The sequence below is a fragment of the Micrasema longulum genome, unplaced genomic scaffold (genome assembly GCF_059751315.1).
Source record: "Micrasema longulum isolate JH-2025_06_02 unplaced genomic scaffold, ASM5975131v1 h1tg000287l, whole genome shotgun sequence".
Taxonomy (NCBI): Eukaryota; Metazoa; Arthropoda; class Insecta; order Trichoptera; family Brachycentridae; genus Micrasema; species Micrasema longulum.
In genome coordinates this window covers 493,155-520,845 of record NW_028277491.1, presented here as the reverse complement: position 1 = coordinate 520,845, position 27,691 = coordinate 493,155, and the positions used below count along the sequence as shown (strand labels likewise).

Below are 27,691 nucleotides of genomic sequence, written 5' to 3'. Positions count from 1 at the left end.
AATGCCGAACACTCCTCAAGTGGATCGGAAGGCCTGTTGACGAATTACAACAGTCCGCCTTCTAATGACGAGTTTTCAGCGGTTTCTTCGTCACTAGAGCAAATGCGGAAAAGCTTCTAAAACAGGCCACAGCCGAAATATCCCACCCGTTCCTGACGTATTATAAACATATTGTATCAACTAAATAAAGTTTATCATTGAAGTAAATTTTATGGAAGTTTTTTGAAGTAAACTGAATGGAAGTTTTTTGAAGTAAACAAATAAATAACTATCCCTTCAAAGTAAATACAAACCTTGTACATGATAAGCAAGGCAAAAAAATAACGCGACTCCCATACAAATAATGAAAAATTTGAAATTCCGATAATACGCTTTCATTTGAAAAATACATCGAAGCTTTTCCAAAGCTCGTTTTAACGAATATTGGGAAATATAAATTTTATGCGTTCTACTGGAAGCATCCGCAACTTTTAGTAAGCAATTTTAGATTAATAGATTAAAATAATATCAAATGATTATGATAATATAATGTTTTAGAATCACGATTCATGATACATAGCGTAGTATCTACTTTATCTGTAAGAACACTGAATTAGTTGCCGGTATCCAGAAAAGAAAGCTAATCAACTTAATTATGCTGACAACAGTTAAGACTTCCTCCGAAGAATAAATATGAAGAAAAATGTGCTTTGTATCACCGAGCGGCGGTTTTAACAACAACTTATCCATTAACATCATTGTGATAAATGTTTTAAACTCACCGGTAATAATATATTTACCCTATAAATAAAAAAACCAACAAAACTAAAAAAATTCAAAGACATTTTTAGTTTTTTATAACACGCGATACATTAACAATAGACCGTAAAATATTTGACAATCTGATTCCTTTTAAAGGCACTGTAGAAAGTCTTAGCTATGGACCCCGGTATCTATACGCTATGTGCTGGACCCTCAATAAGCACAGATGTTCGCTTTCGGGTCTAGCCCTGGCGATACCGAGGGAGGTATAGAGCAGGATTGCATAGATATGTGTAAAAATGTTGTGTATTGTGTTGCGGCCCTAAGAAGGTTTATTTTGTACTTTGTATGCGTTACGCGCGTCGCGGCTATAGGGGAAATAGCCAGTACGGCTATAGGCGAAATAACCCATACGGGCGGTGCGCGCCGGCATTTGCGAGACCTGCGGCCGACACGATACCTCGAGTGGTTGGGGTAGTACGAACCTCAATACTCCGGACCACTCAGCGCAGCGTTATGGCTCCGCCCTGTGTGTTCTTCGCTCCGGCCGCTGACTACCTTCGCATCTCTATATCACTTGGACCGGGTGGAAAGTCCTTTTCAGGGCTATTGAGGTCGACTTGTAGTCGGTACAGTTGTGCCCCTACTTTTCAGCTTTGCCTTGCCTGGGGGGATGGCCTTCCGTTTACGCCGGGAAGCCTGACTATAGTGGACGCGGGTGACAAACCAGCGAAATCGTGGTAGCATCGTATGCTTCTTTGTTGATTTTAAATTTGTCTCCAATATATTTTTTCCAGTAGTTAGGAAAGTTGTACAATTGTAAAATTGTACCGTATTTTTTATTTGCATTTATAAGTCATGCCTTTTCAATGTGTTGTTATTGTTTGCCATTATATTTGCGTATGTCAGCATTTTTGTTTACTGTTATGCCATAGTCCTGTACGAGTATTATGTTTTCCAATACAATTTCGTGTACGATTTTTATCATCTCAATTTATCGTTTCGTCTCATTATTAAAATTGGGTTCTCACAGATTTACAGAATACTTTTGTTTTATTTATTTATTTTATTACGAAACAATAACAGACAACTGGATCTCAATTATGAACGCTATCTTCATCTGTATAAATATCGAGACGGTATACTTAACTTCTGTACTATCTGTATCTACATCGGTATGTTCTACCTACTTGTCATATCGACATCATATGATCGAAACAAACCAATGAGTAACCGCAGCAATTTAGTCCGCGATCCTTACGTAATTAACATTAAAAATAGTTTTAATTTATATTTTAAATAGGCTTTTGTGATAAAAAGTGCTCACTTCAAAGCGATTATAAACTCCAATGAGTCCCAATTCAAGCAAAAGATGCTCGCTTAAACATGATCTTTTTATATCTTTTGACAATTACAAAGACAGTATGCTTAACGATCGTCTGTCTTTATCTACCAAGCGATTACAAAGCCTGCTCCTTTATTTTCTCGATACGCACACTCCGAAAGGTAGTGAAACAGACGGAAAAAATAGAATGACTAATTATTTTTTTATAGTGGCCTCTTTCTTACACCTAGATACTATTATATGTTAATAGGGCAGAATCTAGCGACATTATTTTTTGCATCTAGCCACCCGTTTCCGAAACTGACAGTTATGTCAGAATTTGATTCGACTTTAAAATTTACTTATTTCAAACATATTTTTAATAGGTTTTTAAGAAAAAAAAAGTGCCAACCTCAAAACGATAAAAAATGTAAGTAAATAGTAATTAAAGGAAAAATTGTTCGGTGGAACAACATTTTTGACATTTTTAATGAGTAGATAAACGTATCGAGGGGTCCTAGACCCGTCGATACAAACCGATGTACTTACATCAAGACTTAATGGTGGGGAGATCGGTAGCGTATCTTAGTAATCGGTCGAGAGAATATTATCTACAAATATGACGTCATACTGAAGCTTTGACATTTTAGCGCGTAGATATGTGTACCGTAACGTACGCTTCCCCTTGTTTCATATCGATGTACCTACCCAAAACTTGAAGGTGGGGAGTCGGTAGTGTATCTTCGTAATTGCTAGACAGAATTTTTCAATTGTACCGTCAAGGTGAAGGTATGACGTCTTTATCTCCCCATCATAATCGAGGCCCTGGCATACGTACAAATATTACATACAGGAAATTGCTAGACCCATCAGCGTTTATAATTGTTCACAGCATGAAATTTACTAAGAACAATAATTTGATCAAAACAAGAATACAGTACAAAAACTATTTAAAAAATAATTGAAGAAAAAAACATTCATAAAAATAGTATAGTCATCGAAAAATAAGAAGTAATAAAAAGCGTTTTTTTTTTCCGGAAATATTGTTATCAGACCTTTATGCAGTAAACAAGTAAACACGACGCCGACGTAAAGATGAATATTAAAAAAAAATAACTACAACTTTTGAACAATTTTTATAATAAGCGTAGGTATAATGTCCCGGACGTAATAATATAATAACTGTGTGTGAACCAATTACGTATTTAACTTTTTTCAAACCAATAGTATTTTATCAATGTTTATTATTGTTTTTGTTTTTTTGCACCACAACAGGCCAGGAAGCTCAATTACAGTGGTGAATTACATCGCAGAACGGCTTGAGAAAAATCCCTTTTTTTTTTTTTAAAGTTCTCACCGGGAATCGAACCCGGAACCTATCGTGCGTGAGTCAAGCGTCTTGACCACAACACCACGGAGGCACGTGTTTAGAGAGGGAGTTCGTTGTACAATTATTTTTATTTTCCGTATCTTATGTTTCAAATCTACAAAATAGACGTACGCGTAATATTTTACGATGAAAAAATGGTACCGCAACCAATAATTTGCCGGTAATTAATGTTTAATTGAATTGAGCCTTTATATAACATAAGTTTGTACCTGCATAAGTAGGGCAAAAAAAATATATGCTCAGATTTTGTTAGCAGTTGCGCAAAATCAATAATTTAAATCTACATAAGTGCCAAGTGTTTTTGGATTCGTTGAAAATAAGAGCAATAAATTTGATCAATATGAATTAAACATGTTTAGGTGGTTACTTGTTACTTCTGAATTATAGCGTATAAATTTTCAACGAGTTGTAAATAAATAATGTTTTGAGTTTGTCAAAATGTTTGTAGACAAACTGAATTTTCTTCCTGGGAAGTTATTTAGATCTAAATGTGTTGCAACAGAGAGGGACATAAGCATTTTTTTTAACATTCATTTAATTCCCGCCGGATTTGCAGGAATTTATCTCTATTAATATTTAAGTAATACAATATAATGTACACATAAAAAAAATCTTAAATATATCAACAAAATAAAGTTAAAAAATTATATATTAGTCAAGTCAAATACAGCATTTTTTTATACCGAAATATGTAAAAAATAATAAACAAATAACACTTTTGTGAAGAGTGTTTTAAACTGTTTGTTTTTTTTACGCACAAAACTTAGAATTTAAGAAAAAAAAATTTTAACCAATCTAACAATAATTTTATTTATTTCACTTTTCTGTATTTCGTCTGGGACTCTATTTACTATGCGGGAGTATATACGCCCTGATCCTCTCTCCATGCGCATTTAGAGCTCTTTTTTCTTCTTTACACTTTTTGGCGCGTTTCATACTTATGGGATATCGGTGTTTTGTAGAAATCTATAAAGCCAAAGTTTCGACAGGTCACAAGCCCCGTAACTGCCTGGACTCCCATATCCCTTTCTCAAAATGTCCTGAGATAAAACAATATTGTATTGTCTTCGTGAAGCCTCCTCTTCGCCTTTAAGCGAAAACGGAACTAAACGAAGACATGAGTTTGTGAAACCAGGTAGATATGTTTATGTGTAATGTTTCATCATGGTAAAAGGCATTTTTCCATTTCAGAACTAAATTGGAATAAAAGGTATTTTATCATTCAAAACTAAAAGTAAGGATAAGAAATTATAAGTATGACTTTGGCGGATATGAATCACATCGGAAATCTGATAAATGACTAAAAATAGAAAGATTAAAATTGTAAATTGGATATACATTGTTTTTATGGAATCATCCATAAGTGGGGGAAATTACCAGTACACTAAAAAAAATCAGTCAAAGTATGTATTTTTGATTTGTTTTTTTTTTTATTGAATAGTCATTTTCTTCACGACACTTTATTATTCATTATAGATAGAAATTTTTAAAAAACTTCCCTATCGATGTTACTAATTTTTAATATGCTCAAAGAAGGCAAGTGTAGTTAAATAAAAACTTAATAAATCAATAAATAGAATAAACCATAAAAGGAAACAGGACGAAGTATTATAAAAAAAAACGCTAGTAAACAATTAAAATAAATCAGATCAGGTGTACTCAATAATTTATATAAAATTATTTTTATGAAAACATCGCTGATAAGACGTACCAAAAAATTATGGAAAAAGGGTAATCGCAAATAATAAATATTTATTTTTATGTATAACATTAATAAATAATAGATGACAGCAAAAGTTTATTTCATTTACGTCTAGGGAGATTTTTTAAAAATATAAAAATATATATTTATTAAAATACACATGCATATATATATATGTCTGTAAATGCTCTTAATATTCCCAATTAGTTTTATACAAAACTTGTTTTGGGACCATATAATAATCTTAAAACTATTAAATAATTTACATTTTTGACACAAATATTACTGATTGTAAACAAATTTTAAAAATGGATTAAAAAATATAATAAATAAACACGATCTATTTATCGGTAGGAGTTGCATTTTCGTGTAGGGAATTTTACTATTTAAAAAAAAGCTTCAAAGCGTATTGACAGTTAGAGAAGTTTTATTGTGTTTCAATTTCCTATGTTTAATAATAAATAATAGATAAGTATTATAAAATAGCAGAAAATCAAATTCGAAGCTGATTCGATATTCATTTTTCAATTATCATATAAGTAGTGTGTGAAGAAAAATATTTTTAATACGTGTTATGAAGAACGATGAATATTACAATAGAGATGGAAAACATTTTTGAGAAGAAAATGTGGAAGGATTTAATTAAAGATCTTAATTTTATTTTTAGACGTGCATTTCATTTCCAAAAAAGGTGCCCATTATAAAATAATAAAGTTTGTACAAAAATATGTATAAGGCTCCTATGTACTTCCTACAGAAAGTGAGGAATTTAAGATCAGTAAAAAATATTTAAGCTTTTTACTAATAAAATACTTACATCCAGGAAACCTGCCAAAATGATGCTCATTGTGAACCGATTCTTTGAAATAATAAACTTAACACTATTCACACTTCCACGGTACCGGATTAGTAAGGTAGGAAAGATTATAAACAATATTATTAGTCTACTAAACTACACCCAAGTATTAACTAGAAGAATCTCTTACCATCAAAGTGAATTTCACGTGGTCCCTATCCATATTGGAAAATAGATCACAGTACAAAACGATATCTCTATTCAAAGTCAAAACAGGTAATAGACATAATCCGTGAGAATTTATTATTTAAACAGATATCTTAAAAGAGATAAGAATCGTTTGTTTGAAAAGTATAATTTAAAGATAAGTCCTGTTGTTATGTATTGTAGACATACTGTTTAAAAAAGGTGTAGTTCCACTATTTGAATTTGGATTGTTCTTATTTATCGATTGTTTTTTTTTGGCTGCGTTCAGTTTCGAAATTGGATCGCGCGTGAAATCTCCGTGTCTGTCGCTAGTGGGCAACCCTCGCTGGAGCGGTGCGCGCCGACCAATCGACAGTCGACAACTGAAGTAACCGGAGTACTGAGAACATATCGACATTGGGTAGTTACTGGTTTCCGAGTCTCAGTATTCCCGTCGGGACTCCGAACCCTTCCCCCTTCGGGAGTCGGGAGTAGAGATAATCTGCGGCCGCTTATCACTAGTTGAACCGTGAAGTATCCCTAGTACATCAGAGGTTCGGCTTGCAACTTGCTGAAATACATAATAAGCCGTATGCACTTAATATGGAGTGCAAATTACCAATAAACGAAGGGGATTCAGGATCACGATTAACAAATCGCGTAACATAAATAAAGTACGCGTACCGGCCTACCGTTAATTTGAAGATACGCACAAGCACACTTGGGCGGTTGAAAAGTTTACAGCTCAAACTATTATTGGTTTGGGTAAGTACTTACCCCAAGCTCAATTCAAGGCAAATCATTTTTTAAGACAATTATTTAATTAACGAAACGATTTGACTATCAAAGTTTAACTTTAACTTTATTTAATGATAATAATGCCCGAAGTTTTATCCTCATTCGACTAAATGTGAGAAACACTATAAATACGAGTAGTTTGTTTTAAAAAAAGTTCTCGACGAGAACCGTGTTCAAATATTTTTTAAAAACATATTTTAATAATATAACAGAGATTAAATGTGGATCAAGAAGAAGGGAAATTCTTGCATTTAAATTTCATAGATATGATAGGCCAAAATTTAAAAATCAAAACGGATATTCCTCTATAAAGATTTTCAAATGGTTCGTTAGGTGTATTTTTGTTAATGAAAGACTTATGAAAGGTATTTTGTCTTTTAAAGACGATGGTGTTCATTTCACCAGCGTTTGATGCGTGCTTTGAAGAAAATTACAGAAGAAATCAATCTTCCTAAAATCTAGATTAAGTAAAAAATGTGACAACTCCTTTAAAATATGACGAAAATACAGAAACTTTTAAATCGTAACTAGAAAGTATAAGATATTTTACTCTCTCTTTGTGAAAGCAATACTTAACCTTTACTCTTGTTTTTTTTTATTTTAAATATGTGCACTCACGTTCCAAATAGTAAACAAGCCACATCTAATTTGATAACAGTTTCTGTTTGAAATTGAAATATGAGCAAATAGATACTCGTGGGTACACATAAACGTATAATTTATTAAAAGAAGACAATTAGTGTTAGACAATGCATGTTTAAGAAATACGTATCTGCCCGGAAAGGTTTCTGATGGAGTTGAAGGAATTAGTGGTGTACCAAGCTAATAGGATTGGCGAGTTCATGAACACCTGGATAATATAATTATAACCTGGTCATTGACCTCATAAAGATTTGCGCCATATGCGTGTCAATATGTCGTTAATAAATCACCCCACATATCAACATATTAATTAACAAATTAATAAAACACAATACACATGCAGTGATTACTTATCATTTCTATTGAAGTAAGGATGCCGCTTACAGTCAATGGTAAATAGTAAATATGATAATTTGAAGTAATAGATTAAATATTACAATATTATAAATAGTACACGTGTATTCGTGAATAAACGATGGACATTACTTGTTACATGCTCCCGGATTCCAGTAAACTTGAACAACGCAATTCAAAATAAACCGTTTCAATTGAGCAGGAAGTGCATCGATGCCGATGGGATATTACTTTGAATTTCGCCGATATTTGCAGGAAGGAAGTGGTTATGTGACCTCAATCTTTAGGAATAATGCGCCTTTAAACAATATTGCGAGGATAAGTTCTCATGATTTTCAATCTAAATTAAATTACATTTAAAAACGATGTATTGTTAATAGGATATTTTATAATTTATCAGGATAAGCATTTAAGGCTGCGAGACACGCTGCAATCAATGTGCAGTGTAAGGAATGCACTGCAAATAGAATAATTATATTTGTAACAATATATATTTAAATATCGGCATACTAAATACAACAAATGTAACAATAACTACCGGGGTTCATTGAAGTTCATAATACGTTACATATTTTTATTGAATTCGGGTGCATTGCCGAGAGAAAAAAAGATAGAGAATAATCCCGCCGGGAATTGAATAATTATTGAATTTCCATAAATACCTTAAATATGCAACGTTTCTCGGTGGAAGTGCATTTTGATTATTAGTAATATAATTTGAAAAATTCTTGAAACCCTAGATTTCCAAATAATTTAACTTTACTCAGAAGCGATACAACTGCAGCTTTAAATCAATATTTACATGCTGGGAAAAAAAGCTTTAATAATCTTCCAGAAATCTTAAAATCAATTGCAAATATGAAAACATTTCAATCAAAATATTAAAAAACACATTAGACCCACCGTATTCTGAACTCCATTGCAGTAAAAAATTGTGTATCTTTCAGAACATAATATATTATTATATTTTAAGGAATCTGTTTTAGATAGTAAAATTAATGAAATGTAAATAAAATATAATACACATATGTATGTATATAAAAAATCATGTAAGACGAACTCCCTCTTGAAACACGAGTTTTCACTCGAGAGGTAAGAAACGTTATCATTAATGATGTATACACAAAACATTTATAATTTTATACTTATTTTGTCAAAAATGTTTTAAAGTATTAAAAACAAAAATTATGTAATTTTACCTTTCAAAACCACGAAAGGAAGTAAATATAACATTTAACAGCTTAACTTTTTAAACCCTGAATACAGATTTAGTACAGTTTATGAACTTTTTTCTTTTTTTAATTATTTTATTTATAGCTTGAAAACGATTATACATTTTTCCTGTATTTTTTATGAAAATTCTTTGAATAAAAGAAATAGTGGAACGAATTCGTACAGTCAGGGAATGTTAAACACGTTGTTATTTTTCCAATACGATATATTAACAAAAGTTAAAAAAAACGCATTTTAATCGAACCATTAACTTATTTGAATAAAAGAACTCAATTGCCATCATAATATTGAGGTTTCTAAAGGGTAGTAATAATTTTACACAACGAAACGGGTGACAGCTCTACGAAAAACTGATCCCCATGAGTCATTTATTGGAACTAATTATTTCAAAATAGTCAAATATACTAAAAAATGTCCAAATATGTAGGGACAGTGATTTGATACATCAAATCATACAAGAGATATATAAGTTATTTTAGCCAGGACAAATTTGTACCGTCAGGGAGCAAAGGGTTAATAAATAATTTAACATGATATTAAAAACAGATAGAGAACATTTTAGAGTAAAATATGGAATTCAAGACATTTATAGGGCTCATGAGTGTTATTGGATAGTTTAAATGGGTACTTTCACCATTCTGTCTATGTTTAAAAATGTATATATCTTCAATTATTCTTCCATCTGCTAATTTTTTAAGTAGAAGAGCTCAAACCTTTATTGATAAGCGAAAGAGTAATCGGACTGTTTTCTAATATTTTTTATTACTTAATAATTTTTATCTACGTAATCGTTTAATTAGATTTATAATTGTTTAATGCATCAATTATTTTTTATATATTTTTTGTATAAGGCTGTACTATTTAGCAATAAATAAAATAAAATAAAATATACGCAAAAATGAACCGATAAAGGAAATTATTATCAATATTATGCATTTATCTGTACCTAATCGCACATAGGGCATTGCGTAGGTGGTACACTAATCACATCGTAGTATGCCAGTCCAAGTATAAAAAAAATACTTTATGCCTTTTACATCAATAAGCAAATGCGCTAGCCAATAAACCACGAGGTGGACAAAAAGGTCAAAAGGTAAATGGAATATATATTGAAATTAACCGATTAGAGGTAAGATGATATGCGGGGAGAGCGGTTTGATGAATTATCTATTTATTTATTTATTTTTGAAACCAACACAGTCATAGTAATAAACAATATATAAAGAATAACAACAAATAACAAGACCAATTTTGGGTTTAATGTAGGAAAAAATATAAAAAAACAAAACGTAGGTACAGTTTCTTAGGGGTGAAAGGAAGTGGGATAGGAAAATAGGGAAGGAAGAGAAGAAGAAGAAATAGTAAGTAAATATAAAACAATAGAAAAAGAAAATAAAAATGTAAATAAATGTACATATACAACATACATACATATACATACACACACACACACACACACACATCCATATACATATATACACATACATACACATACATACACATACATACATATATACATACACATACATACATACATATACACATATGAATATGCATATATATATATATATATATATATACACATACATGAATACGTATTTTAATTTAAATGTAGTTTTTCTGTCACTCTCTCGAAGATGCCTCCCTGAATACTGTGCGAAAAAGACAATCGTATGTCGGCCTGATTATACCTAGCTAAATTCGACAAAATTGAGGTCTCGTATTCCTGTTCTCCGCACCCCAAAACTTTTATTTTTTTATTTTTTTAAAGAAAGAGAATCGTTTGCCCTTTCCAAAAATAGTTACCATATCTGTATACCGTGCGTCCAAAAACGGTAGATAAAACTGAGTGAAAGTATACTTCTCCACATACCTGAAACCGTTGTATAGAACATAGGTCTTCCTATCGGTTTCACTCATACAAAAAAACAAGGTTTTTTGTCAATAAACGAGTTACTTTATTAATATTTTCAATTTCATATATCGCGATTTTCATTAAATTCAACTTTACTACTTTCACTGTGAGTTTGGCAAATTATATGGAGGGCCTTTGTCGGATATTATCATTTATCCTCATGACCATATTGCAAACGCCAATGGTAGCAAAAACTGTATTTACTAGTCACTAGAGAAATGATTTTTTTTACAAACTATAGATATTCACCATTGGCGTGTCTTTATTTGTTTTTTTACTAGTGCCATGATACAGGGAGAACTTACAGAAATACGTTTGTATGAAGAAAAATCATGCCGCGCATTCTCTCACAGAGCATTCTTATAACCTTGCAAACACAACAGGTTCCTTACACAAAGCTAAGAACGTTTTCTTACGAATTACAAAAAGGACCAACGTCACAGACATGAAAAAATGAAAGCTATAAAATAAAATATGTTTGAAAAAGGAATACACCTGACCCCGAGAACCCCACGGACATGTGTGGGCACGACGCACGATTGAAATTTATTTCACAGGGGCACCACCTACCTTTGAATTTATCTGCATACATACATAAACAACTTGTATTTTTTTACATTACAGGTAAGTAAGTACACTTAAAACAATTTAATTGTATTATTACATTTATTAAAGTTGTTTCTCTTTAATAAAGAGACCAACTCTTGTGCTTGAAGAGCGACTTACACTGACTTAATATTAAAATATTTTGTATGGCAAAAATATTACCATATTGACATAATGAAAATATAATACATAGCTGTTCTACAGAGTATTCTTTAAACCCTGTCACATCCGAAATCACGATGGTCAGTATGGGCAAGAAGACATATTAACATATTTAAAAAAATGTTTAGAACAAAGAAAATTTAAAAATTTAAAATGTTTAAAAAAACAAATGGTTGCTTACTTCTGCAGGGGAGAAGAAGGGGAGCGCGGCACAGTATCAGACTACCTTCTCCACCCTCCTCGTTTCTCCCCTGCAGAAGTAAGCAACCTTTTGCATTTTCAAAATTTTATTGCCAATTTTAGTGCCAATATGTCTTCTTGCTCATACCGATCATCGTGGTTTTGGATGTGACAGCGTTTAATGAACACACTGTATATACTTAAATGGGTTTTTTTGCAAAGTATTCCTTTAATTACATACATACAGTGTAGCACTTTGGAAATGAACATCAAATCGTAAATAAATCCGTTTTGACTCGATGCATTGTATAAATGTGAAAAATAACCACATAAAATAAATTATATAAATTAAGAGAAAAATAGGAAATAATAATACAGAAATACTAATTAAAATAGGAATGCTGTTTTTACTTAGGTTAAAAATATTTCTTTGAATTTATTTAATGACATGATAGTTAGTTTTTAGTTAATTGGGAAAATTGTTTAATTTTGTATTCCTTTGAAAACAAAACTATTTATTGATTAAAACTAATCGGGACCCGGGGCACCATTCGATACGGAAAGCGGAATAGCGATGTACGTTATTATTTATATAGGTACACGCAGTAATTAAATCTAAACAAATTTTAAACATTTGTAAAAAAGTAAACGATTCAAAATTTAAAATGTACAAAATTAGGAAACGTTTTTTAAATTATCATAGATATTTACGTGTTTGTCATAGTAAGGGGTAAAAACCATGACTCAGTCTACATTATTGGGGCAACGTTGTGACCAGACGGATTTTCAGGGGGAAATGATTATTACTAACACATATTGTCATACTTTCGAAAGGAAAATTTTAAGTTTACTTAATCAATAAATTTGATGAAAACTATCATTGCCCATCCTATTGATGATTAAGATAATCTTTCGTAATCGAGGAAACTTGTACTGATATTTCACAATGAAGAAGTTTAGTGTTACGGAAGATCGGATATAAAAACGTCTTCTTACACGTGATAAAAATAAGAGCATTTAATTTTTCTGCGAAGTTTCTCAAAAATGTACGAAAAAATTCATAAAAATTATTTTAATAAAAAATAAATACTTTGAACAACGTCACAAGTTCTTTATAATACACCAATCAATTCCAGTAATAGATTTCCGGTTTCCGGTAGCCATTTTTTCAACATTTAGTGTATTTTTATGCTACGGGGCTCTTTACTTTAAATGTGAGTGGAACTCACCGACGAGAACTTGTGACGTCACGGGTGGAGTGATTTCAAAATTAAAACTGTTAACTGTTGGTCATTACAGCGATGATAATACGATTCATAAACATATATATTTTTTTTAAATTTTGGCTTCGTTTGATAGTCTATTATCAAAAACAATAATAAATGTAGAAAAATCCACGCAGGACCAAAGAAAATATCTCTTTTTTCTTCCAGTCAACGACTAACCCAATTTCTCCCGATTTACCGAAATTTTTGTCTCTGGCCACCGATTTCACTTGTCGAAGGTTGTTAACGTTGCGAAAAACATTTAGCATCGTGGCGCCAACACGACAAAATACTATATAAAATATGATCTCGTTTTTATTTGGTATAAAAAAGAAAACTTAGATTCACTAAGAAAAAATGTAGAATGAAAAACATCTCAGTGATTGTTCGCGCTCGGAAACAGGATGTATAGATATTCAAGATCTACAATTTCTCTCTTTCTCTTCCGTTTTCTTGGAGCGGTTTCCGGTCCACAGTCAGAGCAATAAAACGCCTACTTTCTCGGGTTGAATATAACATTGTCTTTTATGTTCATGATCTAAATTATGACGGTAATTGCTCTTTGACATCGTCTGTGGTATATCATAATACTTTTGCCTTTGTTAAGATTTCTCTGTCACAATCCACATGAGCTGACTATAGTTAAGCCTCATAAATCGTGTTAAATCTAGTCAGAATTGAATAGAGATTTAACAGGATTCATAATCGATTTATAGCGGAGTTTTATCTCTAAAACCACCACAATTTACCATCACAAACCAAACGACTAAACTATTTTTAACTTACTAAAGCCCATCAAGTAGCTAGTACACTGTACCTACACTAAAACCTATTTTCACTAAGGCGATACGTTCCACACAGTACTGCGTAAAAAAATATAAGTAACCAAAAAAGAACAATAGCGAATAGGTTTTCTACTTGAAAACAAAAATTAATAATACAATAATTATAATAATCGTGGTTTATTAACAAAAATAACATTTAATTCATACACACTTAGGTAATAGATTTCTCTGGATCATATCTAGTCTGCCTAACTAGGTACAAGCTGTTTTAAGGCAGACATTTTTATGCAAAATAAACAATAACATTACTAACATATTACAAGAGAGATGAAGAACATTTAAGAGAAGGTAATATAGGAGTCTAGGCATCTACAGGGCTTAGGACCTGTCAATGGCTGGTTTAAGTGGCCACTTTACACACTGTGTAACATTCACCATTCTGCCTATATTTGAACATCTATATTCCTTCAATTCTTTCATCTGTTGATGTTTGTGAAGTTAAAGAGCTGAAACCTTTATTTATGCTACTCCTATATTACTTTCTCTTAAATGTTCTTCATCTCTGTTGTAATATGTTAATATAAACAGCTCCCCAGGGAGTTGAATCCAGTTCTTGTCTACAAAAATTTGGACAAACTCAAAATATTGTTAATAACATTACTACCTACAAGTTAATTTCTTGTTCAGTTATACAATATTAATTTATACCATTTATTATTTAAGAATGTTTTTAAATAAATTTTCCGATTTTTCTAGACTTAAAACCCAGTAACGATTTTTTTACAAATTTATTTGATTGAATCCGGGTCATGGTTTTGCAATTTTAATTATAAAATACTTTAAAAAATCATAACAAATATTATTCACTACCACTATCATATTATTATATTATACGCCTAGTAAGCATAAGAGCGATGTAGAAAACCCTAACAACGGATAGTTTAATTATATTACTATTAAGCATTGTAAAATTAATATTTATTTTTATTTTTATTTCCGAACCGTGTTATTTTCACCGTGTAAAACGAGGTTCCGATGTGTGTTGTTTCATCATTCAGATATTTTTTTCAAACCTTTAAGGAAAAACATATTTAAATTGAAGAAACTAGTTATATCACAGTAAGAATACGATTCAGTTTCTTTAAAATACTAATATATAGGTGATGTAATAACTTATATTTACATATAAGTTATTAATTTAAAAATACTTAGTACACTTCCATTTATTTATTTTGACCAATTAGCGCTTTCACCCTCTAATGGGCATCTTCAGTCTGGTGAATATTATACAGTGTAAGGATAATTTACATATATAAAACTAAATATTACCTTAACTGTAGGTACATTTAAAAATAAGTTTAAAAATATACAATACGCAATATATCAATGGAACAGAGTGAGACCAATTATTGAAACATGTGTTGGCGGTGTACTTTAAGAGAATATTCTACTGTATGAAAAATATAAATATTGTTTTATTACAATGTACAGGGTCCAACTAAGGGGGCTAATAAGGGCGAGTTTTTAAATTCTATCTGCTGATTTATTAAAATCCTATCGCTATTATTTTTTATTATATTTATTTCTAAAATTTTCAATCTATCTAACTTATGACCTACATGTAAATTTTTTTTTTCTGATTTGTCAAAATTACGTTTTAATTAATTTAAATGTGATGCATGGTTTGATATGTCGTTATTTAATCTTTGTGAATTCCATCAAAAATTGACAATAAATAATTTAAATGAAATAATATATGGGTATTTTATTATTTTGAATGATTTAGTTAACACATAATCCCACACCATGCACTAGAAGTTGTCCCTTTTTGGTGTAAAAATTTGCATCAGTTCATAAAACATTAAATAAATTATAAAAATAATAGAAGCTGTGGATATTATCAGCGACAGATTGCACAAAAAAATTGCGCGAAAAATGTGACATTGACATTCTTTTACATTTTATCTTAAAAAGGATTTACGAAGGCTTTATATTCCTGGTTTTTGCATTGACGCTGATCATTGGGAAGATCTCGCCAAGGATAGAGATGTGTGGAGAGGAGCCGTAAAGGAGGGGAAAGCGGTACACGACGACCTCTGGCTGGAAAGTCTGAGGCTTAAAAGACTGCGAGGAAGGCAGCTACCTACTGGAGCCCCCCCCCCCACAACCTGGAAGTGTGAGAAATGTGGCCGACTGTGCTGGTCCCGTATAGGACTATACAGTAACCAGAAAAGCTGTTTTTCCCAGTCTTCAAATTAAGTTTTACATCACCATCGTCTTTCGAAGACGGACGGTGGCCATATAGAGATATTCCCGGTTTCAAAAAATTTAATATAAAAAAATAGACTAATTACCAAAGAGTTGTGACATAAAGTGTCAAAAAAAGGTTTAAACCATTCTCATGTAAAGTTGAAATGCGCAGTTATTCCACGATCGCGACGAAATATTTCTAGTTTCTAGTGCGAACACTGCGAACACTGAGGACTGCCAACTAAATTTATGCAAACATTGTAATTATTATAAATTAGCAGTTTTTAAAAAATATATAATAATCACAAATATCTTTCTTCGTTTTATTATCTTTGTCAATTCATTTAAATAAATCTTATATTAATAAACACATTTACGTGTTTAATTCCAAGAACAGAGAACGCATTTCTTAAAACACGATTTTTTTTAAATAACGAAAAATTTTTAAAAAGAAAATAATAATATCACTATAGTAAAAATATAAGGGAGACTAAAATACATTTTAAAATCTTTAATACTCACCAGGGAGTACCTATATATTATTATGTATGAACACAATTTTATTGATAAAACTGAAGGATTTTTACAGTGACTGAAAACGTATGTAAATAATGATTGGCGAGATAAAAAAAAAATAATGCAGTTCCCGCCGGAACATCCGCAAAAAATGATAAAAATCTCATTCGGCGTCATTAACCCGAAACAGGCAACACAACACGTTATACCCCACGCCATTGGACTTGTGTAATCTGTTTGCAATACCCATCCAAATTCTTAAACTATTATCAAAAATACTTCTGCCAATCGACAGGCTTATAGACATGCCAAGTGTGTCATCTTGAGTCAGGAGTGATAACACCGCTTGCTTCTTGAATGCTTGCTTGCCTTTGCTGTAGGAACACACCGACAGTGCTGTTTAGTGAGATTTCGTTAAAGCATCTGAGGATCCTTGGCAGAGAAGAAAATTATCCGATATCCTTCTATGTTATTGAGTAATAAAAATATTTCGAGTATGTCCAAATGTTTACAACCATTACAGGATTGAATCCGCCAACGATTTTATTAAGATTGATAAAAACATTTTTAAAAGAACTGAAGAAAAGAAGATAATCAACCTCTTTTAAGGTAATTTAATAATTTATTTTATTATATATACGCCTAGTGGGCATTTTTAAGGACATATGTATAGATGGAAAATTATTATAAAAGAAAGTAGAAAGACACAATGGTATACGAGTATTATAGTAGACTTGGTGGGAGTGGAAGCGGGAGAGAGATGTTTTTAATTGAATTTGATTCAGTGACTTTATGAAAGAAGACAACTTGTTATCAAAAAAATTAAGACTGGTATGTTTGTTGGCAGACCTAAGAATTCTGGTCATAGGGGAATGAAAATCATAGTTAGTTCTATGGTTATCGGTATAAAAAAGTAAGTTTTGTCTGAGGTTAATGGTTGGGATATTTAATTTTATTGAGCTAAGTGGTTCAGGCGCATCAAAGAGTAAGTTGAGCATTTCAAATAGGACTAGAAGGTCGGATTTATTTCGACGGAGATATATTTAAGCTAGTTTCTAACTCATTATACGTATATTGGTCTCTGTCTATCTTTCTTCAAAATCGATGTTGAACTGTTTTAATATGGAAGTCTGTGCATTAACAGGGTTTATTATTCAACTGATCGCGTTATACATTATGCAACATTCACGTTTGTGCTTTTATGTCCTATGTTTTTTGCTTCAACTCTTTCACGTAACTTTTGTGCTTGAAAGAGCTTAAACCTTTGGGATATAGTATATTATAGGGGAGATTACACTGAATTAAATCACCCACGAAGAAACTCCAGAAAATCAGTGCTTTATAATTTACATACTTCTTCTCACACCAGTTGATTTAATGAACAATAATGGAGTACCATTGCAGTGCCCTATGTACAATTACTTTTGTGGATACGGGAATAGAGATGATTGATTATATTTCTTAAGCATTTATATGTCTAAGCAGGTGTAACCTAGGAAGGTTTATTATTAATAACAATAATAATAATAACAAAAATTCAGTAAAAAATCTGAAAGTGTAAAGCTTATTTTACCATATAGTACATAAATAAAATTTAAAAACGTATTTTATTTTCATAAACCAATAACTAATCAAAAAAAGGTATGTTCTTAAAACATGAAATCTAAAAAACAAATTGTAACAAAATAGAAATAATCAAATTAGAGAAAGGAAAGAGAAAAAATCATTTATGAATTATCATAGGAAAAAAATAATCAGTGGCGTTTGAAGTCGATGCAAACAGGGGTGAGTGGATCCACCCTGAAGTAGGTACTGTAGTAATAAACACATTACGTAATCTGACGTGATCACATAGCTTAGCTATTTAATCGTTTTGCTATTTAAAATCGTGACCGACATTTAGTAAGCAAAGGTGCATGTACTAACATGTAACATGTATCCGTAGAGTATGTACATATCTATATATATAAATTCTCATCTAAAACAATAACTATTATTATTTTAAAGAAATATTTGCATTCTTATGATTTACCCAAATATTTAATTTTGAGGGCCATTTTCAACGAGTTGTAAATAACTCACAATTAGAAAAAAGGAATGAAGTTGGGGTAGAGGGGGATTCGAACCACGGACCTTTGAGCCGTGAGTCCGAGACACTAGAGCCACGGGACCACAACCCGATCAATAATATAATACCAAAAATGGAAGAATATCCTTTAAAATTTCAGTGGATAAGCCTTGAAACACGCCATCCATATAATAGGAATTACACCCGACTATATCCATAGAATATGTGATTAAAATTTGCGAGTATTGTTGTGGTAGGGACTGACATAAGCTGTGATAAAAATAAAACGTTAACAATAGGTCGAATAGGCCGACAATCGGCATTGGCCATTCCATTGAAATGAATAACAAAACAAAACGCTGCATGAATGTCATTTGTTTCAGCTATGTAGATGCGAAAAACAACATTTGACTTCACCATTCTTCATGGTTTGAAATTAAATGATTGCACGATGTCAGATGAAAAAAACAGCTGTAAAGCGCGTGGGAGTTCACATTATAAATGTGTCATTTACCCGACATTTTTTCGCACTTCGTAAAACAACATTAACAAACAAAAAAATATGGCGCCGACTTTATAAACAATAAACGCAATTGTATTACGGTAAAATTATATAACACATGAAGTAAAAACAATAACACAGCAAAACAGTAAAATAAATATCATACCCTTTTAACGATGAAGTGTATAAAGTAAACCATTGTGTAAGTGGTATTCTTTAATTTTCCTGTCTGCAGATTAACACTAATTTGACACTCACTGATTTTTCCAAAAAGAAAGCAATATTTTGCTATATCGGTTTTTGACCATTTCTTAGGTTATCGCTGAATGATACACTTCGATGTTGACTTATTCGTGTTTTTATTGTTACAATGCATAATTTATTAATCGATAATGTTGATAGTTAGGTACATCGAAATGTTATGCTTTGACCAACTTTGCTTATTTCTGTACATTAGATGTAGATTACATAAAGTGCATTTGTCTCACTGACGTATAATAAATAGACACGTTACTTCTATACTAGTTACATCTAGCAAATATTGCGTTGCTCTCAACAATGAGGAAGTTCAGTGTTTTTATTTTATTTGTTAATACACTATGAAACTAAGCCAACATTTTTATTTTTATGTATCGCATTATCAGCTCTATGATTTTTCAAAGTTTCGTATTTCTGAAATAACTCCGCGTGTAACGACAGAGGTTCTTCTCTGTCAGTTCTCACGATTGGTTCGTTTACGGTGAGGAAACCGGATATCCTTCACAGCTCTCATATCATTTCTTGGTTCATATGAACCAGTGACGTCGTTCAAAGTAGTCTATTTTTATTAAAATATTTTAATTTTTTTTGGTAAATTTTCAAGAAACTTTACCGCGCGCAGGAAAATATTTTTTGTATCCAATTTCCCGCAGGGCTGTAGTTCCTGATTAGAAAAAAAAAGAGATTGCATATCGTGGTACACATGCAGTCGCAGGCATTGTTTAAGAAAGAGGTGTAGGGTAGGTACTTGCATATTTCCTTAAATAGTTCATACTTATTTCTGTGCAATTCGTTACCATAGAAACGACACTAGCTGGGAGATGTCAATTTTTTGAGAAATGTGCCCAAAGAGGAAACGCGGTCTGATTTTTCTTCATAAAAAAGTATTCCCGTATTTCCTCATTGAATTATGGCACTAGAGTAGGGCCTTTTTTTACACACTATACATTTACACTTTGGCACTAATGGCGTGTCTCCGTCTTTTTTCATTAAAAAAAAAGTTTCTTTTGGGAGCTAGGATCATCCAAAAACCTATAAAAGCGCCCAGTTTAAACTGCCGTTTTCAGACTGCAGTATTTATTTATTAGTTTATACATATATTTTTACAAAAATGGCACAAAAACACTCTGGCAAATTCGGCTTGTACTAGGAGTAGGCTCAGTATATGAAGGGTCGGCAAGCCAGAAATATTAGTATGCCTAATGTTGCAATCGGTTCCTATATGGGCAAATGCCCGTTCTAAGAAACCGATTTGTTGAGGCAAATATGGTTTTCGAATATGTTTCCCGTAAATAAAAATAATATTGAAGAAATATAAAAACAGTTATAGCCCAAAAGAGAAGAAAAAAAGTACAGTTTACGTTAAATGTAAAAATAAAATTAAATCTTTAATTATAAATACATACACATACATACTACATACACACATATACACATACATACATACATATATACACACATATATATACAATATATGTAAAAAACTACCGTCCTATTTGCATTCAGTCTGTCATTCCTAAATTGTTTGAGTCACTTATTCTCGATCGAATTCAACCGCAAATCTTAGAAATAATTGATTGTAAGCAGCATGGCTTCGTTAAAGGAAGATCAACTGCCATAAACTTAATACTTTATCAAAATTTTATTGGTGAAGCTCTTACCAAGAATCATCAGGTTGACAGTATATATACTGACTTCAGCAAGGCGTTTGATAAGGTTTCACATAAGGTGATGCTTAGTAAATTATTTGGTTTGGGATTCCGTGGAACGTTTTTCAAATGGTTTCGGGCCTACCTGTCAGATAGATTGTTGTGTGTTAAAATTGAAAATTATTTTTCTGATTGCTTCTGTGCAACCAGCGGCCTTCCGCAAGGCAGTCATCTGGGTCCTATATTGTTTTTGATTTTCGTAAACGACATAACATCATGTTTCCGAGATGCTGAAGTTTTGCTGTTTGCTGATGATATTAAAATTTATAGAGAGGTTAAAAACATAGGTCATTGCGAAAATCTGCAATCTAATTTAAAGTGTTTGAATGTATGGTGTGAAAAGAACAATGTATTCCTTAATGTTGACAAATGCAAAGTTTTGACTTTTTGCCAAAATAAGAACCCAATTGCTTACAACTACTCTATAAATTCTATAAATTTAGAGCGAGTGACCGAAATGACTGATCTTGGTATTTGATGAAAAATTAAACTTCATTAAACATATACTGAGCATAACTAATAAAAGCATGAAAACTCTCTGATTTCTGTTGCGAACGATTAGAGACTTTGACTCAGTCTATGTAATGAAAATTTTATATGTTGCTTTAGTACGTAGCCAACTTGAATACAACGCGGTTATATGGTCACCATATTATAAAGTGCATATAAATAATTTCGAAAGAATTCAACATAAATTTTTACGTTTCGTTAATTTTAAATTAGGTATTCCAGTTGAACATATTAATTATACATACTTAAATAAATATTTAAATTTACAAAAATATATAAAAATATGAAACTAGAAGAAAATTAAACGATTTGTTATTTTTATTTAAAATATTAAATTCAACATTTGACTGTTCCGAACTGTTAAAACTAATTAACTTGCGAGTGCCCGGCCGGATTACTCGATTTAATAAACTCTTCTACATAAATGTATCTATAACTAACTATAGTGCACACTCGCCTATAAGGAGAATTCATGTGTTTGCAAACGAATACGCAAATGATATAGATATATTTAATACAACACTTTTGAATTTTAAAAGGCAGTGTATCAATTTATTATCTCCAAATTTATATACTTAAATAATACTATGTTGTTTTATATTGTATACCTTTTATTAACTTATATCTGTATTCTTAATTATTATTTTTCTACATTCTTCTAATTCTAAGGTTCTTTTAATATAACCGATGGGAAAAAATGAACTTCTGTTCTCTCTACTGGAATATATGTATGTATGTACTATAAGTAAGAGTAGTTTTTATGTATTTTTCTTTTCTTTTTCTTATTACTTCATTTTAAATTTTTTCAACTTTGTCTGTTCTTTATATATAAATGTATAAATATATGTAAAACATGTAAAAGCCTACAAGGCGTTAAAATAAATAAATAAAATAAAAATTAAAAAAATATATATACATAATATATATGCACATACAAAAATACAATAAATTTACAAATGATTCAATGGGATAGCATAATATTTAGATTACTATCCTCAATAAATTCTCAGATTCCTTACTTCCAATGTCTTGTCAACCAAATTGTTGTTCTTTTCAATACTGATGGTTTATCAGATTTCCATGCACACAGTATCAGAAATCAGGTATACATCAGGCATAAAAATACATTGAATATATTTTTAAATATTATTTCGATAGTTCATAAGGCACTGTATCATTACACCACATGCAGCTTAACTTGGTTATTTGTTGTTACATGAAGGTAATATAATCAATCCTTAAGCGTAAGGTCCCAGTCCTGGAACACTATTGCAATGTTTTCAATCCGTTTTTCATGTCGACTTTGCCGGGAATCAAACACGGGACCTTATGCGTGGTGGGCATTTCCTTTAACCACTAGACCGCGAAGTAGATAAAATAACTCTTTGCGGGCATTATTTCATGCTTTTATATAGTGTAGTGGTCAAGACGCATGAGTCACGCACGGAAGGTTCTGGGTTCGATTCCCGGTGAGAACACAAAAATTAAAATGTGATTTTTCTCAAGCCTGGGTGCTCTGTGATGTAATTCACCACTGTAATTAGGCCTCCTGGCCTGTTGTGGTGCAAAAAAAATGTTTAAAAAAATGTAATGTAAATGTATATAATGTTTTTAAAAAATTGTAATGTTTTTGTTTTCCCTAATAAGCGAAATGTTTTTTTTTTTTAAATTACAATATTTTTAGTTTATTAAACTATTTATTAATTAACGGTTCGAGAAACCTTTTACAAAAAACGTAATACAAAAATAATAATAGGTGTGAAAAAATTACAATGTAACACGTTATATTCAATATGATTATGTTTTATTAAAGTATAATTAAAACTACACAATTTAATGAAAAAAAAAAAAACATAAAATAACAAAAAAGTATACAAAGTGGAATGCGGTAGTAAAATAGAAACATAACGTTAACAAGTACGGATTCAATGTGTCATCATCATGATTTCCCTATCCGTACCAAGTGGTGCATGGGGCACTGAGTTGGTACTCCAATTGCACCGTATCTTGATCATTTTTTTTACATGGAGGTTAAGGTGATCATCACGTCCACCCTGCCAGGAATCGAACCTAGGACCTCAAGCATGGTAGGCGAACGCGCCAACTTCAACAAGGCGGACTTATCTGCACTCGATTTCCATTTTCAGGATTTTTCCTGAGAGTAGCCATGGAGTCGAAAGCATTCGTCCAGGATTGTATTTCACAGTCAGAATTTTATTCTTCATACGGACACAGAAAACGTCTACCTACGTTTCTTAAAATATTTTGTGTTTTTGTCAAAACAAAATTAATTATGACAAAAAATCTTCAATTTTTTTAAAACGTAATAAAACCTTTGTCATTCAAATAAAAAAATAGAAAACGATTTCTTGTAGCTCGTATCTTATTGTGTTGAAAGTCAGCAGTTAGACAGCAATATTGTTTTTGTACACGCACGAAACGAGTTTCTTTAGTTATTCTAGAAAATTCTGTAATTATTGTGCAAAAATAAATCACAATAATTAAACAAGCGGAGTCTTATCTGAATCTCATAAGATGTTAGTTTTGTTTGCTGGAAAGAGACAAAACATACCAAGAAGGCGCCATTGGTCACCATGTGAGTCATTGCCATGGAAAAATGTCTAAAGTACGACAGGTGAAAACCAGGAAACTAAAGCAAGGCTCCGAGTAAAAAAGCAGTCTTTTGACATTGAATAATATTCTGCATCACGTAGAAGGTATACACTCGTTACTCATGAGTCATGATCTTACTTTAGTTTTTTGAAATATTTTCGCGTGCTTTATTGACATTCTTTTGTTTTGAATTTCACATTTCAACAGCACGTGCGTATTTAAAAAATAGTTGGTAGGTACTTTGTTTAATTATTAGCAAGTTTATTTTCTAACAGCAGTGAGTCCATATTGAGCAATAAAAGTTTTAAAAACATTGGCGATTTGGTTAATGATGCATAGTTTCATAAATTTTTATCACAAATGAATAAAGTTAATAAATGAAATTGAGTTTAATTGACGTAATGAAGAGAATAATATGTTTTATGTTTCACTTACGAAACCTTCGTTGATGTTGATAGTGTAAATTCCTATGTCAGGACACGATTGCACAGTATTCATGTTCACAGTTTTGATAAACATTAACCACAAAAGCACAATAATTACTTTAACTCCGGGCACTTAGAACAAACACAAAAGTTTACTTTATTCGTGTACATATTTAATAACAAGCAATAACGGACGTAAAATGTGGTAAACATAGCACGAAGTGACGGATATTGGCGGTTGACATTAGTACCGATAACTGCCGCTAGGCGCTCTACCTGCATACCTGGCTGATCTGACAGCTACCGATACAATGGAGACGGCCTTGCTGAAGATTTGTAAATTGAGGTAGGCAGGCAGGTAATCTCGCTACCTCATTCCTCGAAAAACCGTCTGATCTTCACGCTTATTCATTTATGTCTTTCGGAGAACTAAAATGATATAATAATAAAATATATCCGGCTACAATGCATCCCAAGATTCAGCATTATGAGACTGACGTCATTTAACTGTAGTCATTCCTCATACCTTACTAATTTAAATTATTGTTAATTATCCAGTTTGTTAAATAGTGCCTATTACGTAAATTTGTAATGTGTGTGCTCAATAAATTTTACCTTATAAATAAATAGCCTTAAAACGCACACCTGCTAGGTGGTTATATTTTATTGCGACTGCCTACCTACTTTTTTTATTTAAATATTTTCTGTGAATATTCCTTAATTTTGTTAAAATAATCGATTAGCACCAGTGTCTTATTACGAAAAGCAAAGTACTTTCCAAATCGTACGCTCTAACTGGCTGGTATACCAAACGCTCTTGTGGCCGTATTATCTCGTGTATTTACATACAAAATACACGATAAAAACTGTTTTCTCGTGCCACGAGAGTGGTTCAGGATAGCACCTCTGTGGGGAGGGATCGTAAATAAATGACGACTTGTCTGTATGTTTTTGACATAGGTACTTACCTAATATTAATTATTTGTATGCGGAAAGTTGTGTCACTAACGATAATTACAAAATCATTTCAACGAATAAGCCAGTGTATTATAATAAATTATTGTTTTCATTTTAATACAGCGTATTATGTTACGGGTTTGGTTCCTGGCATGGGCAACAGGAAGTTTTAAAAATGGTGCCACTCCACAAAGAATGCCTATCGTGGTAATTTTTATATTGTCCGCAATATCTCAATTACATTATTTTTGTATGCCGCATGCGCAAACACATATTATGTGAAAATCGGAAAAACGTCCGCCATTTACATTTTCAAGATTACAAAATTTAACAAGAATAATGTTTATTTATGTTTTCCGATTCATTCTTATTATATTCTAAATCTGCGCGCGCTTGTCCCTATACTTTTTATTTATTAATTTTATATAAAAAAAAACTACAGCCATTAAAACAAAAAATTTAATATTTACAAATAAACCAAAGTTATAGGCCAATTAAAGTTTTCTGTAATACAATGCCAAAAAAGCATCTCTGTGTAGGTCATTCGTATCACTCACGTGTAAAATTTTAAATATTATAATAATAATTCAATTAAAATAAAACATATTTTACAAAAAGCGAATGTTTTTTGCTAATGGATTCACACGTAGCAACCCCCAGATTTGTTTTTTTAAACAAGAAAAAATGAATACAGTATAAAGGTATACGTATATAAAAAAAACATTAAAAAATATATTTTACATAATATAATATAAAGCTACAACGTTTTTAATAAAGATATATATCTGTGGCTACAAAATTTTGATAAAAAAAAAAACATAACAAAGCAAAATTACAGAAACAAAAAAACGAAGCGAAATACAACATCAAAAAAGAGGCAACCTCTTGTCTTGCTGTGGGATTATAATATTAATAACTTATCTACAAAATACACATATAAGTATCTACAGTTAGATTAAATTGTAATGATTATTTACAATTAACACTTTATTGTTGTTTAGACTGAGAAAATGTAGGTGTATCGATGTCAGAAAGAAAATTGTTTTAAAAATTCAGGATTCTGGGAAAAGATGAATCATCATTATTTGTGATTGATGTACCAACACGAAACAATGATTATTGTTGTTGTACGTTAAGAGATACGATTTTAAATTTTCTCGAGAAGTTGAGGACAATAGTAATTGTTAAAGTCTATTTTGAACAGGAAGAGGGTATGAATGATAGTTCCTCTAGATTGCAAGGTTCCGATTTTGTGATGCAATGCTGCTTTTTCATGATTATTAAAATGAACGTTTTGTCGATAGTTTAGTTACTAAAAAAAATGATTTTGAATCCTTAAAATGTATTTGGAGTATTGAAGATGTTGTGCGCTTAACGCGCATTTATTGGATACCTACCTCTTATGTATGCCCACATTGCCCACAGACTACTTAAAATTTATAAAATTAAATGTGTACCGAAAACAGAAAGCATTTTTTTAAAATCAGGTACCTTCATGATTTCTCCATTTTTGCTGAGATCTCTAACCAATCTTTTATCTAGTTTTCTAAAAAGATTCCGAATAAAAAAATACACAAAAAATGACTAAATGCGGATGATTGCGGAAAAGGGAAAACCGGAATGTAAATAATCATTATGTCTAGAGGTACCTATTGCATTTTCCATTCTTTCCATCTACCCCTACCTTAGTTCCTATAGTGTCTGTTTCCCCAAACAAGACGTGACGTGACTGAAAAAGTATTAAATAAATAAATTTATTTAAATCCAAATGAAAGAATTATATAATTTTTTTATATTTCTATGC

General features: G+C 31.4%; 1 protein-coding gene across 4 annotated transcripts in view; it reads right to left on the bottom strand.

Moving 5' to 3' along the window:
- Nucleotides 1–25,591, bottom strand: part of LOC148282817 (phospholipid phosphatase 1-like) — a 123,877-nt gene extending 98,286 nt beyond the window's left edge. Inside the window, exons 1-2 of one of the 4 annotated variants that reach the window (XM_088224500.1) lie at nucleotides 6,350–7,454; nucleotides 5,975–6,168 (exon numbers count right to left, since the gene is read on the bottom strand). In XM_088224500.1, the coding sequence (XP_088080626.1) occupies nucleotides 5,975–6,004 (30 nt within the window). In that variant the 5' untranslated portion in view covers nucleotides 6,005–6,168; nucleotides 6,350–7,454. Of the gene's footprint in view, nucleotides 1–5,974; nucleotides 7,455–19,581; nucleotides 19,717–24,940 lie in introns of those variants that run through there. The other 3 variants (XM_088224496.1, XM_088224499.1, XM_088224497.1) reach the window with 3 other exon arrangements.
- Between the last annotated feature and the right edge of the window lie 2,100 nt (nucleotides 25,592–27,691).